General features: G+C 37.7%; 3 protein-coding genes across 5 annotated transcripts; 2 read left to right on the forward strand and 1 right to left on the reverse strand.

The window, feature by feature from the left end:
- Positions 1-335: 335 nt before the first annotated feature.
- On the forward strand, positions 336-4,363 carry LOC114734232 (receptor protein kinase TMK1). The gene is made up of 2 exons (XM_028921808.1): positions 336-3,014; positions 3,578-4,363. The coding sequence occupies exons 1-2, from the start codon at positions 650-652 to the stop codon at positions 4,084-4,086; spliced, it is 2,874 nt and encodes a 957-aa protein (XP_028777641.1). The 5' UTR covers positions 336-649; the 3' UTR covers positions 4,087-4,363.
- A 1,455-nt stretch (positions 4,364-5,818) lies between these two features.
- Positions 5,819-10,964, reverse strand: LOC114734250 (mediator of RNA polymerase II transcription subunit 27). 2 transcript variants are annotated; one of them, XM_028921834.1, is made up of 8 exons: positions 10,647-10,964; positions 10,302-10,467; positions 9,257-9,704; positions 8,440-8,499; positions 8,285-8,353; positions 8,124-8,167; positions 7,850-8,045; positions 5,819-6,189 (listed from the first exon to the last, which is right to left on the reverse strand). In XM_028921834.1, exons 1-7 carry the CDS (start codon positions 10,924-10,926, stop codon positions 7,871-7,873), a joined length of 1,242 nt encoding a protein of 413 aa, XP_028777667.1. In that variant the 5' UTR covers positions 10,927-10,964; the 3' UTR covers positions 5,819-6,189; positions 7,850-7,870. The 2 variants fall into 2 exon arrangements, with proteins under 2 accessions (XP_028777667.1, XP_028777666.1); XM_028921833.1 differs by lacking the exon at positions 5,819-6,189 and adding an exon at positions 6,549-6,929.
- Positions 10,965-11,584: 620 nt separating this feature from the next.
- Positions 11,585-18,171, forward strand: LOC114734142 (uncharacterized). 2 transcript variants are annotated; one of them, XM_028921686.1, is made up of 16 exons: positions 11,585-11,746; positions 11,986-12,050; positions 12,145-12,217; positions 12,423-12,545; positions 13,061-13,230; positions 13,579-13,728; positions 14,010-14,153; positions 14,629-14,689; positions 14,856-15,169; positions 15,813-15,944; positions 16,030-16,149; positions 16,279-16,365; positions 16,475-16,606; positions 16,698-16,815; positions 16,901-17,026; positions 17,863-18,171. In XM_028921686.1, exons 2-16 carry the CDS (start codon positions 12,000-12,002, stop codon positions 18,096-18,098), a joined length of 2,037 nt encoding a protein of 678 aa, XP_028777519.1. In that variant the 5' UTR covers positions 11,585-11,746; positions 11,986-11,999; the 3' UTR covers positions 18,099-18,171. The 2 variants fall into 2 exon arrangements, with proteins under 2 accessions (XP_028777519.1, XP_028777518.1); XM_028921685.1 differs by having other exon boundaries at positions 11,585-11,743; positions 11,979-12,050.
- Positions 18,172-18,179: the final 8 nt, after the last annotated feature.

Raw genomic sequence — 18,179 nt, forward strand, 5'->3', positions numbered from 1 at the left:
TTATTATTATTTTACTATTTTTTGAGGCATTTAGACAGATTCCTTGAGCATCTGTATTAATTATTATTGCAAGTGTTTTTCTTGATGTAAAAATGATAAACATGAACGTGATAACGCAACAAGAAGTATTATAATTTATTAAATAATTACTGAATTGAATGGCTTCTGACGAAAATGAATGAATGAATGGCTTTACTTGAGTATCATATTACGACGCAACAGCCATATGGCAATTTTGTAGTGGTCATGATTTATAAAACAAAATAGCGTGGCCCTTTGGAGACATGACATCTGGGGCAACAAGGCCGCGTTTGGCAATCCCGGATGGAACGTGGCAGTTCCGCAGTCATTGATAAAATGAAAAGCGTGACGTCGGGCGAACTGGACAAGCGAATCCAGAATGTCGATGAGGCGGATAAACGGATCTGAGCTTTCTAGTCTCAGAAGAACAAAGTAGACATTGCAGTCTCTCACTCCAAAAAGAGTTCGTCGCATTCTACATTTCTATTTCAGGGATTCTAGGTTCTTTCCCTCGTTTCGTATCTGAAATCTGCGTTTTCCTCTTGTATTTCTGCGCCGGATTTGACCAGATGGTATGGTTGAATGAAGCAGGAGCATTTCGTCAATCACTCAGGAGTCGATGCTTTAAATGAACCGCGGAGCTCCCGCCATGGACGAGTGTTTCCTGAAGCTTGTTTCAGCACTCATTCTCTCGCTTGCGGTAGTGGGTTTTAGCGCCACTGATCCGAATGACGTTAAGATTCTCAACCAGTTCAGGAAAGGCTTGGACAACCCGGAGCTTCTGCCGTGGCCTGAAGATGGTGGAGACCCATGCGGAAGCCCTCCCTGGAAGTACATCTTCTGCAAGGGAAATAGAGTTTCCCAGATTCAGGCTAAGAACTTGAACTTGAGTGGTCCTCTGCCTCAGAATTTCAACCAGCTCTCCATGCTGGAAAACATTGGCCTTCAGAACAACAAACTCAACGGGCCGTTACCGACTTTCAGTGGGTTATCCAATTTGAGATACGCGTACTTGGACTACAATGACTTCGATTCCATTCCCACTGATTTCTTCGACGGGCTTTTGAGCCTGGAAGCTCTGGCATTGGATGATAATAATTTTAATGCCAGTACTGGATGGCAATTCCCCCCTCAGTTGCAAGATTCATCGCAGTTAACCAATCTTTCCTGTATGAGCTGCAACTTAGCCGGTCCATTGCCGAGTTTTCTGGGGAGTTTGTCTTCTCTCTCTGCCCTGAGACTTTCACGCAACAATTTAACTGGTGAGATTCCTGCGTCTTTAAGTGGCTCGATTCTGCAGGTTCTGTGGTTGAACGATCAGCTGGACGGCGGTCTCACTGGTTCTATTGATGTGGTGGCAACCATGACTTCGCTTACGAGTCTGTGGCTTCATGGAAATCACTTCACAGGGACGATTCCTAAGAACATTGGAGCCTTAACTTCTCTCAAGGATCTCGATCTCAATTTTAACCAGCTCGTTGGCATAATCCCAGATGCTTTGGGTAAAATGAAACTCGACAGTCTTAATTTGAACAACAACCACCTAATGGGACCGATTCCAAATTTCGCAGCAGGCAAAGTTTCATACGCTTATAATTATTTTTGTCAACCCAAACCAGGGGTTCCTTGTGCCTTTGAAGTCATGGCACTTCTGGACTTTCTGGATGGATTGAATTATCCTTTAAACCTAGTTGAATCTTGGTCTGGTAATGACCCGTGTAAAGGTCCATGGCTGGGACTAAATTGCGATGCCTCCGGAAAGGTGTCCGTGATTAATTTGCCCAGATTTAAACTCAATGGTACTCTGAGCCCCTCACTTGCAAACTTAGTTTCACTTGTTAAGATCATATTGGGGGGCAACAATCTGAGCGGTCAAATACCTAGTAATTGGACTAGCTTGAGTTCTCTGACGCTGTTGGATCTCAGTAACAATAACATTTCCCCTCCAGTGCCTCATTTTAGCAGCAAGTTGAAACTTGTCGATGCTGGGAACTCATTATTGAATGGAAACTCAAAGGCCCCTTCATCTGGGAACAGCTCATCTTCTGGGAATTCTATTCCTTCAATTGACACTCCATCCTCGTCAACACACACAAATCGCAGTCCCAATACTACTTCTGGATCACAGAATTCCAGCAGGAAAATTTTGGTTGCAATTGTAGCCCCTGTTGCAGGTGTTGCGGCAGCAGCTTTTCTGCTCATTCCCCTGATATATTGTTACAAGAGGAGAAAAGATAGCTCACTGGCTCCGAGTTCACTAGTAATCCACCCTAGAGATCCGTCTGATCCAGACAATATGGTAAAGATTGCTGTAGCTAACAATACCTATGGAAATACGTCTACGTTAACAGGAAGTGGTTCAGGAAGTAGAAATAGCAGTGCAACTGGGGAGTCTCATGTCATTGAAGCTGGAAATCTTGTGATATCAGTTCAAGTTCTTCGAAACGTGACTAAAAATTTTGCCCCAGAGAATGAGCTTGGTCGTGGTGGATTTGGTGTCGTATATAAGGGAGAATTGGACGATGGGACTAAAATAGCAGTAAAACGAATGGAAGCTGGTATAATTAGTAACAAAGCGTTGGATGAATTTCAGTCCGAAATTGCAGTTCTATCGAAAGTTAGACACCGTCATCTAGTGTCTCTCCTGGGTTACTCTGTTGAAGGTAATGAGAGAATTCTAGTTTATGAGTATATGTCCCAAGGGGCTCTCAGCAAACATCTTTTTCAATGGAAGAGCCTTAAGTTGGAGCCACTTTCTTGGAAAAGGAGGCTCAATATAGCATTGGATGTTGCCAGAGGAATGGAGTATCTCCATAGTCTGGCTCATCAGAGCTTCATTCACAGGGATCTTAAACCCTCCAATATTTTGCTTGGGGATGATTTTAGAGCCAAAGTCTCAGACTTTGGATTGGTTAAACTGGCTCCTGATGGTGAAAAATCTGTAGTAACTCAGCTTGCTGGGACCTTTGGCTACCTAGCCCCAGAATATGCAGGTAATTCGCTAGCTGTTAAGATTATATGTACTTATATCCTAAAGCAGTACATGGAATCTAAAGTTTTATTTGTTTCTGTAAGGTGCATATTTCTTAGTAGAGCAGTCTAGACTAATTTATAGTCAGTGGATAAATTTTCCGCTCAAACTGTCTTGAAATTGAATTGGATTTGACGCTGTTAATGAAGTGGCAGAATTTGATCGAATTAAACCTCAATATACTTTAATCCTCATCTAGAATATGTTTCATATCATTATATCAGGATTAAATGTGAGAAAAATATGGTTTGGCTGCTCTTCGAGAATTTAATCATGAAATCAGTCATTAAATTTTGATAAACATTTTTGCTCAGTTTGATTAATCTTGAAAGTTGAGATACGCATGTTCACAAACATTTGGCATTCAGGAAAGACCTGGACAACCTGTGCAATTCTTTTTATCCAAAAAAAGTTCATTTCAGTAGCAGATTTTTAGAACCCCATGCTTCAACGCAAAGGGACCTAATTTACTAGGTACATATAAATATTGTACTAATTGAGCTTTCATCTATTGAAATGTTTCAGTGACGGGAAAAATCACAACCAAAGCAGATGTCTTTAGTTTTGGAGTTGTGCTAATGGAGTTGTTGACTGGATTGATGGCACTTGATGAGGATAGACCTGAGGAAAACCAATACTTGCCAGCATGGTTCTGGCATATAAAATCTGATAAGGATAAACTTACGGCTGCTATTGATCCGTCCCTTGATAAAAAAGAAGAAACTTTTGAGAGTATTAGTGTCATTGCCGAGCTAGCTGGTCACTGCACTGCAAGAGAACCAAGCCAGCGACCGGATATGGGCCATGCTGTAAATGTTCTGGCTCCACTCGTTGAAAAATGGAAACCCTTTGATGATGACACTGAGGAGTATTCTGGAATTGATTATAGCCTTCCCCTCAATCAGATGGTGAAGGGTTGGCAAGAGGCAGAAGGAAAGGACTTGAGTTACATGGACCTGGAAGACAGTAAAGGCAGTATCCCCGCAAGGCCAACGGGATTTGCAGATTCTTTTACTTCTGCTGATGGTCGCTAAAACAAGCGGTTTGTTTCTTCTTCTTCTTCTTCTTCTGGTCTCAACTGTCTAGTACGTAGCTGCAGGTAGCATGCTTTGCTGTGGCTAAAAACGCACTGCGTCAACTGTTTTGTATTTTGTATCCACTGTTTTGATGGTCGAAATCAGCATGAGATTTCATATGCTTTAGAAATCTCACGTGTATGCTTTGTATGTTGAACTACGAGACTCTCAAGTGTTAATGCTTGTAGATAGTCAGCCATAATCAACGTGTGTTTGCCATTTGTTCATTCATTAACGTTGTGTGTTCCTTTGTCATATGAATTGGATTGTGGAAGATGGAAATTTTCATTTCTTTTCGATCAGAAATTCTCTTGCCCTGTCTAGCTGAGTGGGTTGTCTATAAATATAATGGTGCCTCATTCACTACGATTGATGACCCAAGCAAAATTCGTTAGGGAGAATTACAATAATGTCTTAAGAAAATTTTTTTATTAAAAAGTCCTAATAACAACAGTAACAAGTTTCAGAATAGAAAATTATAATTTTTTAGACTTATTCTGTAATTTTTCTTTTTGGGATTTTATTATAATTCTCTTTGTTGTTTGTCTCCGGACTTTCATTCATTGACCATTTGAAATTTGATTTGGCCTGCAAGCTAATTTTCCATTTCCCCCCTTGTTGGAAAACAATGCATGCTCCCTTTGCTAATTCGTGCAAATGCCTCACATTGCACATTGTTTGGTTTAGCACAAGATAATGCCAGGTTAGTTTGGGCTTCACAGGCTATCCAGGCAAGCAAAATCGGAACAAATGGATATTCGATAGGATATTCGATATAAGACAGTATGAAATCCTAAAAAGGCGACGATTTAGTAATTACATCAGTTTCTATGTTTTTTTTAAACGACAATAAATTTGATATCTTAAACTCTTCTCTCTCAATTTATATGTGCTAATCGCGTTGCGATCGGGGAAAATAAAATAAAACACACTAATTGTGTTATGATCGAACAATAAGGTTGAGACCAAATGAATATATCATACAAAAACCTGTAACACCTGCACACGCACACACTAAAGAAAATTGCAATGATTCGTATGCATAAGATGTGAATAATAAAACCTACATGAATCTTTCACAGTGTGAGCAAAATGCAACTAAAAAGAAAAATTAATTTAAACATTTCTTTCCATTTAAATTTGAACTACCCTTCTATGGTGGTACCGCGAGAAATGAAATCATGGTTCATTGTCACTTTGACAACGATTTGACGCATTATTAATCCAATCTGCTTGGAGCGGCACATCGCGGGCAGGAAGTTGGTAGGGTGTTAAGAGAAGGAGACCCCCAAATTGAAAGCAGCCAGCAACGTTCTGAGCTGATTCTTGATGATCTGACTAACCTCACATGGCCTCCTCGGGATGTTCAAGTTTCCGTCAAATCTCAAGTAATTATTTTGCGCATCACTAACAAACACATTCACAATCACATGCTATCGATCAGCATGTGTTTGCCACATGTCGTTCGCTTCCACCAACTAAGAACTAGTGTGAATTCTGTGGTACACAATATTTGGAAAATGTTATATTATTTTCAAATTCTGTGGTACACAATATTTGGAAAATGTTATATTATTTTCAAATTCTGTGGTACACAATATTTAAAAAATGTTATATTATTTTCAACTTATAAAAAGCACGAATATAAGTATATAACTCGTTAAAGTTTAATCATACAGAGTCAAAAAGATATATAGAATAAAGAAGATATCTAATTAAATGATGAACTATGGTTAAGCTGGTAAACAAAATTGTAGAATGTGAAAATTAAAAAAAAAAAACCTCCATCACTAAAAATAACAAAAGACATCAAATGTTAATAATGAAAGCATAGTAAAATTACATAAATAAAATAGTCGTGCTTGTCCCCTCTCCCAAACAGCAAATTTTCATATTTCTCAATGATCTTATGGTTGATAGTTGATATCATGTGAAAAAACCACGTCCAATGACCTTTTTCAGTATAGGCACAGAAGAGACTGATCCCGTAAGTAAATATTTAAAGCAGAGAGATGTCCTGGACAGTTCATATCTTGGACAACAGACATCTCTGCAAAGACCCTGTAAGTAGTTCAGACCTCAGACAGTTGTACAGATTATTTCGTTTCTCTTTTAAACTCAAGAGAACAAAGTATAACTTTTTTTTTTCCTTTTGGTTTTTAGGCACATGTATCCTCTTATTAAAGGCAATTATATTCGAGGTACTGTTAGATATGAGTATCTTTCTCAGCAAAAATTTGAATAGTGTATCATATTGTGGGGGACACCACAGGTATCACTAATGTGTGCATGTCAAAAGACCACAAAAGAAAGAAAGAAAGATCTGCTGCGCATGTCAGATGCGATTGGGCCAAAAAGACCCAAAAAACCAAAAGAAGTTAGAAACCACCTCTTTTGCGGGCGGGCAGTAAGTGCAACCCTTCCCTAAGCTGAACATGAAGATATCAACTGAGCAGTTAAAACAAGCACATATACCATAATGAGTATTTCCGCAAGAATACAAGGGAGTATTTCCACAAATATTCAAGAGGAACAAAAAATATAAGGAGACCCATCAACAAGAATTTCCACAAAACTCCTACATCTCCTTTCCTGCTGAAACTTATCACTAACTACAATTAACTCAACTGTTGCACAGAAATTAGGAAACTACATACATGCATTATTGTTAGAGGAAGAGAAGCCCAGGAAGCAAACACTACGGCTTTCAAGCAATGACAAGCCTTTTCCCGAACATTTCTATTCAAATCTTCTACAACTATCAGGAACACAACTTCAACCAAGTGAGTCACTACTACAACCTGAAACGCATTAAGACAAACATTCTATTAAATCCAAAGAAAACTGTAGCATAAGGGGGATGTTAGATCCTCTGGTTTTACATTTATTTGTTTTGATGGTTCTACATCTTTAATATGTTGGACACCACAGCATAGAACATGAAGGCATAATAGAAGGTAACATTATATTTGTGTTTCTTATGTTGGGTGAAATTTTAAGATGTGAGATGTATGATTTAGCTTGATAAAGTAGAATGAGAATATATGACACTACTAAAATTCCTTCTGGGTATCTTAGGTGCTGCCAGGTGTCTTCATCACTACCATACCAAATAAACATATATTATACCAAGATGAAGATCAGTTCGGGTCCTCTATTTTGTGAATGTGGTAGCTGCTTTTTTCTTTTCCTATTTTTTTTTTCGGGGGTGGTGTTGTTATGTGTGTAATTATGAGATATGGATCCCAAGCACAATTGCATTCTTTTGTGTTACGCTTTTAAGCTCTTTTTTAATGATGAAGGGAAAGGATCTGATTTAGATAATTATGACACAATATCAAGGGGCTCCAAGGACAGAAGTGATATTGCCCATATAACTCTTGTCTTCACGACTCTGTAATTATACAAGAGAATCCATCTGCCTCAAACTTCCCATCGACAAGTGAATAATGTTTACAGAAATCATCTGAAGAGAGGAGATGCTGCCCCTCTGTTGATCTTGCAAGGTTAGCAACGTACAAGCCAAATTAAGACACACACATACACACACAAAAACAAACAAACAATGGGGGCTATAACATAAGGAAAGTTCATTTCAGCATCCTCACCCTCTGGATACATGGAAGATGAGGAATGACATCTCTAACACAAGCAAATGAACATTTTAAAGAATCTAAACTGGCGCCTTGAAGTTTTAAATCTACTATTGCGCTAGGCTTACCAATATCATTGGCATATGCAGTTACGTTTCTGCAGAGAAGCAGCCAACGTGAAAAGCCTGAGTAGTATCTGTGCTCTGGTCTTTTGAGGTGATGGTTGACAACAGCTTTGAAAAAGAAAACTGCCAATAGGCACGATGGACAGGAGGTAACAGCAAAGCTGACTGCTTATCCATAGCAAGTAGCAGAGAACACTTACTGCAGAAGCAGCAAAGTGAGATTCATAATTCTGATAACTGATATAGAAATCCAAAGAATTTGAAAACTGATACAAACCTGCAAGACCTTGTAAAAAGGGTCTGGTAGCTGCAAATCCAGTGCTACAACAAAAGAACCAGAAAGGTGAGAAAACCCAGTATCCATAGGAACAGCTACTGACGTGACCAAACAAAGCATTATCGTAATGCTGGAAACTTTGCAAAAGACAGTTTCAGTACCAATAAACAATACAGAGATGTTTCAGCTTGGTTTCCTAGAAAATATTGCAGAGCTGTAGCCGCATATTCCTATGACAAAACCAAGATGAAGTTATAATCACAAAGGCTGCACATTATAATTACAATATTATGAAATTAGCAACAACATCTGTTACCGTGATATGTCTATACACATGATGAACCGAATAACCCCTTGCATGTACATAGCTTCCACCCTGTTGAAGATTATAGACAGTTAGATACAATGGAGCAAGGAAACAAGCAACATAGGATGTTAGAATATATGGATGTCTTTCGTGTCACTTTAATTCAGAAAGGAAATTTAATTGAAAACCAATACACAGAGAGTTTCATTGTTATACCATACATGAAGAATTAAAATAGAGCACCTAATAAGACAGAAACATCACAAGTGGATGAACAAAGGAGGATTTTTTGTTTGGACTGAAGAAACAACTCTTATAACTGCATTGGAGGGCCACTAGTCCACATAACCATTTTAGAAGTGAATATTTTAAGAATCAGGAGAGGTGCTAATAGAAACCAAGGTCTCAATCTGAATATGAAGCCTGGTAACTACTGAATTTGATTTTGAGTTTAAGGATTGATAATAAATACACAAAGCAAGTCAGGGTCAGCCACCTAACTCCTGTAGCTTCCTAGTCTCTACTTTAAACTTTAAAATACAGTCTTCAAAACATAAAATAAATACAGGATATGCAGAAGAACAGCTTCAAAAGTTAGCTGCCATAAAAGCATAGCAGCCTATCGATTCTCTCCCTACAACTATGGCTTCAGGAGTGGAAGAATTACATATTTTCCAAATAGAGCAGAACATTGATAGTGGGTTGAGCAATTCACCTCATACAGAATGGTCAAATCATGCAAAATAACCAAAAAAATTTCGTATTACAAAATTCTCCAAGAACAAAGTAACAAGGACAAATTTCATAATAATATTATCAAGTGTACCTCATCTGGAGAGAAGAAAGCTACTGCATCAGGATCTATGGAGCCGGCAGGGTGTAAAGATACAACAGCTCTAAAGACAGATGGAAATAGCAACTCTATCACAGCAATTTTGTCTGCAGCATCAGTTCCAAATGATCCTGGCCTTAGGTTATTTGATCCATGGAAATTATGTTCTACAGAATTCTCATTTTGTGAGGAGGGTAGTGAAGGAGCTCTTTTTAACCAGTCCAATCGTTCAAAAGTTAAAATTTCCAGATTTGGCACTTCCTTTTCCAAACGCTTTAGAACATCTGGTAATGTACTGAGACTGCTAGCTTCATCTTTACAATCCAACATGATTTCTTCAGAACCACAATGTTTCTTTGAAGGTGTGTCATTATTTAGGAGTCCATCATCAAGATGAGGGAAGAATCGCCTTTTCTGATCAGTGAAGGCTTTGAGAGCCAACCTGAAATCATTGAGAAGCCTAAGTGAGCAATCAATGTAGCATAAATCAGTAACACTAGAGGCCCTGTTCATGAATTGCATGACAAAAGAGGAGCACAAAAAGGCTGCCGCTCCACTTTCTTAAATGGCCAATAATTTTAATTTTGTCACCTGAAATCTAATATAAATAAGCTTCAGTGAGCAAGTGATCAGTTTCTATTTGTTACCTCTTATAGGAAAAATTGCCATAGCTTTGTTACAGACTAACATTAAAGTATTTTGCACAGACTAGGTATAAGACAAATGATCTAATTCCCTCCTCAATTGATTCAGAGCATGCGTGTATAACTGTCTCCAATAGCATTCTGAATGCCATTACAAAAATTGAAGACCGAAGGTGTTCCCCAAAATCATGCAAAATATTCTTGAGAGGATTACAAAAGGTCTCCCGCATTGTACTTCCGCAACACACTTCATCGAATTAATTCCTTAAAATTCCTCCTCATTTACAAGCCGTGCTACTAACTAGCACAGTTTGTCAGTTAATCACCAATGAGTACTATAAGGGACTTTTGAAATTCAGGCAGCAAAATGTCGAACCAATTGCCATGCAACGAACCTAGTTCTGTCGACAGCAGAAGCCCCAGCTTGCCCCGCAAGCTGTCGTTTCCAAGCATATGCAACTACAGCGCCGTCTGGACAAACCAAAGGCATATGCAGACCCCAAGAATTACTTCGCGATCGAAGCGATTCGTTAAGAACCCCAGACTCTTCTAGCTGCCTTCCTACCAACACAAAATAACATAAAGATGCATTAGCAGAAAGAAAAATGTCAATAAACAACAACGACGACGTTAAAGCAATACTGAGAGTATAAAACCTAATCTTAGAAGCAAGAAGCCAAAGCTAAAAACAAAGTCATCCCCAGGTACAACTTAGTATCCAAGTGGTAGAAACAGAGTACCAAGGGAACGAAGGTCTTGCAGATGTCGACGCATGGAAGCATCTTCGTTGTGGAACAGCTGCAAAGGCTTGGTGCTTTGATGAGGCTGTGAGGCGATGAAGAGAGCTTCAAGAAGACGGTCGGCGCCAATTCTGATATCTGCGATGATTCGGGCCGCTTGGCCCAGCCTATCCATTGCTAGCGCCACCTGCTTCGGCGGAGCCTCCTCCGAAGGGCTTCCGGTGGAAGCAGGGGTGGGTGTTGAGTTAACCGTTGTCGTCACCGGCTGACTATGGTGCATTTGTCTGTTTACCAGCGATCGATCTCGCGATCTCCGTTCCACAGTGGAGGGGAGTTTAATTTGATCACGAGGCGGCCCGGAGAGCTTGGTTTCGATGTCAACTAGATTGGGCCCATAATCCCCTGTTTTGGGCCCATTAGTTGGCCCAAAATAATTCTACTTTTGAAGGTAATTAAATTATTAAATTAAAATGAAGAGAAAAATAAAGGGGAGAATTAATTTTTTTATTCGTGAAGCATGAAAAAAATTTCTTTCATTCACTTCCCTCCAAATCAGTCCAGACAAGGATAGTTGAAATTCCCTTCTCCGGTTCTTCCTATCCCCTCTCTTTCATCAAAAATCTTTCTCCCTTCTCCAGCCAAACAAAATGTAAGCATAAGATTTCCCCCCAAAATCTTACTTATTAATAAATCTTTCTTTTGCCAACTGTTGATGAATAAGAAATATTCAAAACTTATGATATGATTAAACTAGAATTCAACTATGCAAAAATTATCGGAAAAAAATGCAAAAATTTTAGTACATTTCTAATAACAATTTTGTTCCCCTTACATTCCATAAGGTCAGAGTCTCTTTTTTTTTTTTTGGCCAGAGCAAGTTTAGTTCTACTTAAAATTAACGTCTTTTTTCTAACATTTTTGATTTTGTTACTCAGAGCGCATCGTGCTTGTTCCTGCTCCGTCCAGTTCCCTCGTTTCGCCGCCACAAACTGACCCTTGCGGACGTTCATAGTCTATTAGTCATATACGTTCGCCGTTTCATCGTCTCCGGCACTTAGGAAACATAAGTGTCTTCTACTCCTCAATCACAATCACAGGTAGTTCCTTTATCTCCTTCTGTCCCTCCTGCTCGTATCATCTGTGACGGAGACTGACGAGGGCAATAATAACCTGATATTCTACCTGTTATTAACTGAGCTTCGTTTTAGTTCTCTATCCTAGTCTTTTGGCTTTATCAGCACAAGGTTTCTGTCATATTCAGTTGTGCTGTAGACATCTGTTTACCTTGTCTAGACCGTTAAAAGTTCAACTGGTTCGTTTGGGTATTTTCAGTGCATAGTTTGGCCCGAAAACATGACTCGTTCGAAAGCCACTTCAAAGAAAAAGCATGGCGTGGACTTCAAGGTACTAAAACACATTAGTAAAGTTCTTTCAGTATATATACTAAAACTTACTAGTATGAAAATTCTTCAAGTGCTCATTGATTGAACAATTTCAGAAAATAAAGCGAAAGATAGGGAGGAAACTGCCACCACCTAAGAACTCTACAAATACTGAAATTAAATCCAAAGGTACTACATTATTTCAGCTGCAATTTCTTTCTAGGTTTCATTATTGATATGACTGTTCACTGGTTTAATAATCAAGTCAATTTTAAATGTACTCTTTAAAAATGATTTCTTTAAATTTACGAATGAATTTTTTCTTTGGTTGATACTTCCAAGTTCTAAATGACTTTACATGAACTAGTTCTATGCTTACACACGTTTCTGGCAGCAATTATTTTGCCCGAGCAGAGTGTGGCATCAGAGAAGGGAGGCTTAGCAGTAAACAAGAAAGGCTTGACATTAAAAGAGCTTCTTCAACAAACATCGCATCACAACCCAAAAGTTCGAAGAGGTATATCCTTGTTGAATGTTTTGTCATCATGCTAGCAGGGTCAGTAAGCCTAAAAACAAATATTACGTTTGAAGCCAAGTTAATGTTGAAGGGGAAAAACAAAACATCAAACACTCATCAACACCAAATTAAGCCGAACTCAATGAAAATAAGTTAATTGGGATATGGAACTCAGGAATCCGTTGGTAATCTTTAAAAGCAAACTTTTTCTCTTGAGTAACAATAGAATAAATGAATTGTGAAAATGATGAATAGATGTTCCAGACAGGTCTTTTTCTCAACTTTCAATTTATATTGTTGCACTATTATTGATTGAGGTGCAAGTTAATTGGTTTTTTTTTTTTTTGGATCTTAGAGAATTAACTTGAATGGCCCATTATGATTGCTGCATGTTTATAAATCATCTTTGCTCTTTTTAATCAATTTATTGGAGCATGCAACTTTTATATTATTTACACGGTACTCAATGCTAATATAAGCCAATCCTTCCCCGTCCCCCTCCCCAAAATTCAAAGATGCATTGGCGGGTATCAAGGAACTGTTCATCAAACATCCAACAGAACTGAAGTTGCACAAGTATGCTGCTGTAGAAAAACTTCGTGAGCGCATTGGTGATGATGTCAAAGTAGTTCGAGATTCACTGTATGATCTATTTAAGTTAGTAATTTTGCCTGGCTGTGAAGAGGTATGTATAGGTTAATTTTCCTCACTATCTTTTCTCCATTGCTGAAATGGAAGATGGGTAATTAATAATCAAAATTAACTATTCTAACCTGGTATAGGATATATTGAAAATGAAAATTGTGGAAAAGTTGGTTTTCTTTTTGACAATCTAAACATTTATTTTTGGAATTCAAAAGTTACTCGCATAGTTGCATATACTATATCTTTTTGGATTAGTTGATTTTGATGCTCTCTTCAATCTTGGTTCTGGAGATATGACTTGTTTTACCTTGATGCATCTTGTACTCATTATAATTAATGCCACTGTACACTTATCCCTTTTTGCAATTGATTTACCTTTATTTTGTAGGATAATCCAGAGCTGGTTGTTTCCTTGCTGATGGCTTACATTTTCAAAGCAATGACACATTTAGCAATTGACATACGGCTCAAAGCTTTTGAATTCTTGGATCTTGTTCTTGAGTTTTATCCACCTTCCTTACCTTTATATGCTGAGAAGGTGACACCATTTTTCCTCTAGAAGATATATGGGAAACTGCTGCCTGAGATGCATGTGCATGTATTCTCTGTTGGAGAAGGGAATGCTAAAGGGCATTGACTCATGCTGTATTGGCAGTGGGCTGCTTTAATTTTGCCGATGTTCCTGCAATGAGATATTGATAGCTGCATCCATCCATGCCAATATTGATCTTTTTATTCTTTGGTGTAATTGTGTGGTTTAATTGGAATAGCTCTATTGGAGCTTTGTATTTACTGTTTCGTTGGTTGCATGATGAACAGATTTTCCAAAACTACGATGATATTCTTAGGAAGAACCAGTGCTATTTACAGGAGAAAGGGAAATTGAAGGTTGCTCTTGTTGGGTTGGTTCGCTGCTTGTCACTCTTGCCATGGAATAAAGGAGAAACTGATTTGCATGATAAGGTTTCTTGTTTTCAATTAAAGTAATGAACTCTTTGTTTTGGTAATTCTATGCGTAAGCCTAATTGCTGTTGGCATTTTAACAATATACTAGATTTTGTCAATTTGTACCTTTGAAAGCTCTAGTGTGAATATGAAATGTTTTTATTTCTTTGTCATTGCCCTTGCATGGATCTGGAGGGGGAGGGGTATTATGCAGATTTGTAACTTTGGCATATAGAGAATGGAGTACTTGGTGCTCAGAAACCCTTTAAATAAAATGTAATTTTGCACAATGCATATTATTTACTGGAATGATACATATGAAATTTTTGTGGCACCCAGCCTCTGAGATTGCATCTGGTTACTGTTTTTTCCACATCTAGAATTGCTTGCTTTTGTGCCACAAAAATTTTTTTTTTCTTTAATACTTTTGCATATTTATCAGCTGCTTTTGGCTTCACGAACTTGTCTCTGATGCTTTCTTTAATTTCAATAGAATGATGCTGGACAAAGGGTATTGCATGCTTTTGAGGATGATATGCCTGCAAGATCCACTGGTAAGACATCATAAATTTTAAAACAGATAATTGATATTTTGATGTTGATGAGTTTGAATAATTTTTAAGTAGAATTGTTTAATTGTTTATTCAGATCTGAATTCTTTTTGTTCAATGGAGACACTAATGGTCTGACTGTCCTGCTTTATGCTTTCTCGATTTATAGGATTTCCTCTTATCATAAAGAAACTGAAGGATCTTGTGCCAGTATTACTAAATAGTTTCCAGGAATTCATTCCTCAAGCTCGTGCTTCCCCAAAACTTGATGGGATGTCTTCTTCTTGTATGCTGTCTATACTTAACTGCATAGATATGATAATCAGGTCCTTTATTTATGGGAGTAATAGGGAGCAGTCAGAGTCCCAGAGTTCTCTTGGTGACCTTGGCATGATGATATGGGATGACGCTATTTCTTCCTTAATGTTGAGGAAATTATTTTCTTTGTTCCCCCTCAATCCTGTCCATAATCATTCAGAAAAGGTACTTATTTTTTGGGTTTGGTTTCTTAACCTTTTCTTAGGGAGGGGAGAACTGTTGATGCAATATAGGGTGTGGAAGATAAAATAGAATTATTCAGAATGACTTGTTATTCATCTTGAATATGTCTGTTAATTTGACTTTTTTAAATCAATTGTAGCATTTTGCTCAGCTAGGTATTTAGTTGCAAGAGCATGAGCAAGCGCAGCTCATGCTCTTGCAACTCAAGATGGAATGTTGGCCGTTGATATGGCATGCCTTGTGTTCCAACTTGACAAATATTTGATCACTGTCGTCACATATATTAATTTCCAATGAAGGTGTTCAAAGTTGGAAAAGTACCAGTTGACAGTCTTGTAGCTTGACAGTTACTTGGGATATTTAATTTGATGATGCGTTTCTGGGAGTATGACTCTTGGTTTATGTGTTTGTACTGGATACTTAAAAGTTAACAATGGCATGTGTTACAATGTTACAGCCAGTTTCTATGTGAAAATAAGCATACAATTGAACTTTTCTGTGTTGAAATACCCTTTATTTGTTGCAACCCCCCCCCCCCTGGGGGGGGGGGGAGTTCGTTCAGATTAAAATAGTGTTCTGGTTTGCACTCCCAGTGGATCTGATTCCTTTTACCTATGCTTTCCAGGAATATGATAGATGCCTTGAACTTAATATGGTTGTTATGAAAATATTTTTTCAACTCAATGAACGGATCTGTCTTCCTCTTGATTTGCTGGAGAAGTTCCTTGAATTTCTGGATAATGCACTGCTTGGGAAGGTTTGATGAATGCACCAATAACTTTTTGGAAGTTTGAGCTATTGAGTTATACAATTTGAAAGTGGTTGGACTTGTTGCTATGCAGGTTTGTGAAGCTTCACAGTCAGCTAAACCTGTCTGGGAAAAGCATTTAATTCAACTCCTTCCTTATATTCCTAAAATTGTTACTTATGAGGCATGCTATTGGACACCTCGTCTTCTTCAGGTTTGACATATGATTTTAAAGATTCTGAATATTTGATTGTTTCTTTTTAGATACCATTGACTGGGTTTTCTAACTCTTTTTAAATTGTGTAACTTGTTTGTTCTGATAATTAACACTTCTTGAATGCAGGCGTTTACACAGACATTCAGGGAAAGCAAGCCAGCTTCTTTATTGAAAATGGCCTGTCTTTCTGCAATTGAGGATATGCTAACTTCTGTGAGTTTGGCTTCATTTTTATCCCTAATAATTACTTCAAGTTGGAGACCAACAGATAATCAAATGAAAGCAACTTATACCTATATTTATATTTTGGTGCAAATTATAGATCCAAGGTAAGCTTCATCTAGATGCAAGCAGTCCGGAAAATCTTGAATTTCAAGATGCTTTGATTGCGTGGATAAGAGAGCTCCCTTTGCTGCTGGTCCAGATTGGTGATAAACACCCAGCCTTCTCACAGGTAATCACTAAATATGTGAAGTTTTCAGATGTAACTTATTAAATCACCTATTTACTGTCTCCTTGTCCTTAAGCATTGGATTTTGATTCAGGAAGTGTTACGTCTTCAACTCCACATTGGACAGCATGCCTTGTTGAACTCATCACTTGTTTGTGTATATGACAACATGCAGAACTCATTGCAGGAGTTTTACTGTGCATGTCAAGAAGGTTAAAAAAAAAAAAAAAAACCACTGTTAACTTACCTGTACTCTTATTTCCTATATTCTCATCATATTGCCTTTTCTTGTTGCAGGAAATATGTGCTATGGTCCCTTTATCAGGCTTCCTAGAGAAGTTCAAGAGCTCTCTTTGTGTTGCCTTTACTATTTCTCTCATTTGGATTCACATTTCTTGAAGACAATATCTTGTTGCTGCCTATGTACGTGTTGTTGTCCTCGGTACAATTGTAACTGGCTGTCTTGTTTTTTTTTTTTTTCTTTTTTAAAAAATTTCTTCATTGTTTGATCTCTTGATCGTGCATGATGATTAGGTTTTTGTGCTCTTCATTTATAGATTAGAATTTCTAAATTTTCACAACCCTGTTCTCTTGATGCTGTACTGTTATGTATCAAAACTAACGACGAGTAGTCTAGTATTACCTATGCCTCTGGCCTTTTCTGCTCGATACTCTTGGGTATTTGTGAATTTGCATTTATTTGATGACTGATCTGTGGAAGTGCTTATATTGTTTCAAAAAAATCCGATGAACATGTGAAAGCGGAATGTAGTTGTTCATAGACAATAAATTCGGAATCTGTAGCTGGTGTCTCATGAAAAAATGAATATAATTGTCTGAGTAGATTGTTTATAGGTTGCGTCAAATAGAATATTTCGGTTTTTCAATCTTCTTAAGGATGTGATTTCAATTATTTGAAATGTAGTATTTTAACTTAAAACGTGAGAGCCATGTATAATATTTGGAATAAAAAATTTAATTTGCGACTAAAGTCCTGGATTATTTGGTACAGAGATTCTGAAAACTGAGACACCTCGTGGAGTATTGAATAATTTGTAAGTTGATGCACCAACAAGAATCAATCTTACATTGATAAGTCATAACAATTAGTTATACCTTCTTACAGTAATTACACTTGCTATTTGTGTTTTTACAATATGTCCAACGTCATTAAAGTATGATGCTGATAAACAAATGCTTTAGAAGGTTTTATTACTTCTCACCTATGCATTTCTTTGTTGTTTTTTTGCTTTCTGTAGGTCCTAATCTAGATCCCCATGTGTTATTTCGGACAATTGAAGTTCTTCATTCAGCGTACAGAGCTGGACATGTTGATATTGCTGATCACTTGAGTTTCTTTATTACCTTGCTCTCAAGCTTTAAAGTTTCACACGGTAGGCCACAGATATATGGCGATTGGCACTCAGGTGTGGTTAATAGTCAGCTTTTTTGGCTTATATTTATGGGAAATTTTTTGGGGGATTTATTGACATAAATTTGGGCTTCTTGATAATTTACTAGATAATAACAACTTTGACTAGCATGCTTTACATGTTCTTGAGCTTGTGAATCATGA

The sequence above is a fragment of the Neltuma alba genome, unplaced genomic scaffold (assembly GCF_004799145.2).
Source record: "Neltuma alba isolate B1F8T4 unplaced genomic scaffold, ASM479914v2 tig00013081_pilon, whole genome shotgun sequence".
Classification (NCBI taxonomy): Eukaryota; Viridiplantae; Streptophyta; class Magnoliopsida; order Fabales; family Fabaceae; genus Neltuma; species Neltuma alba.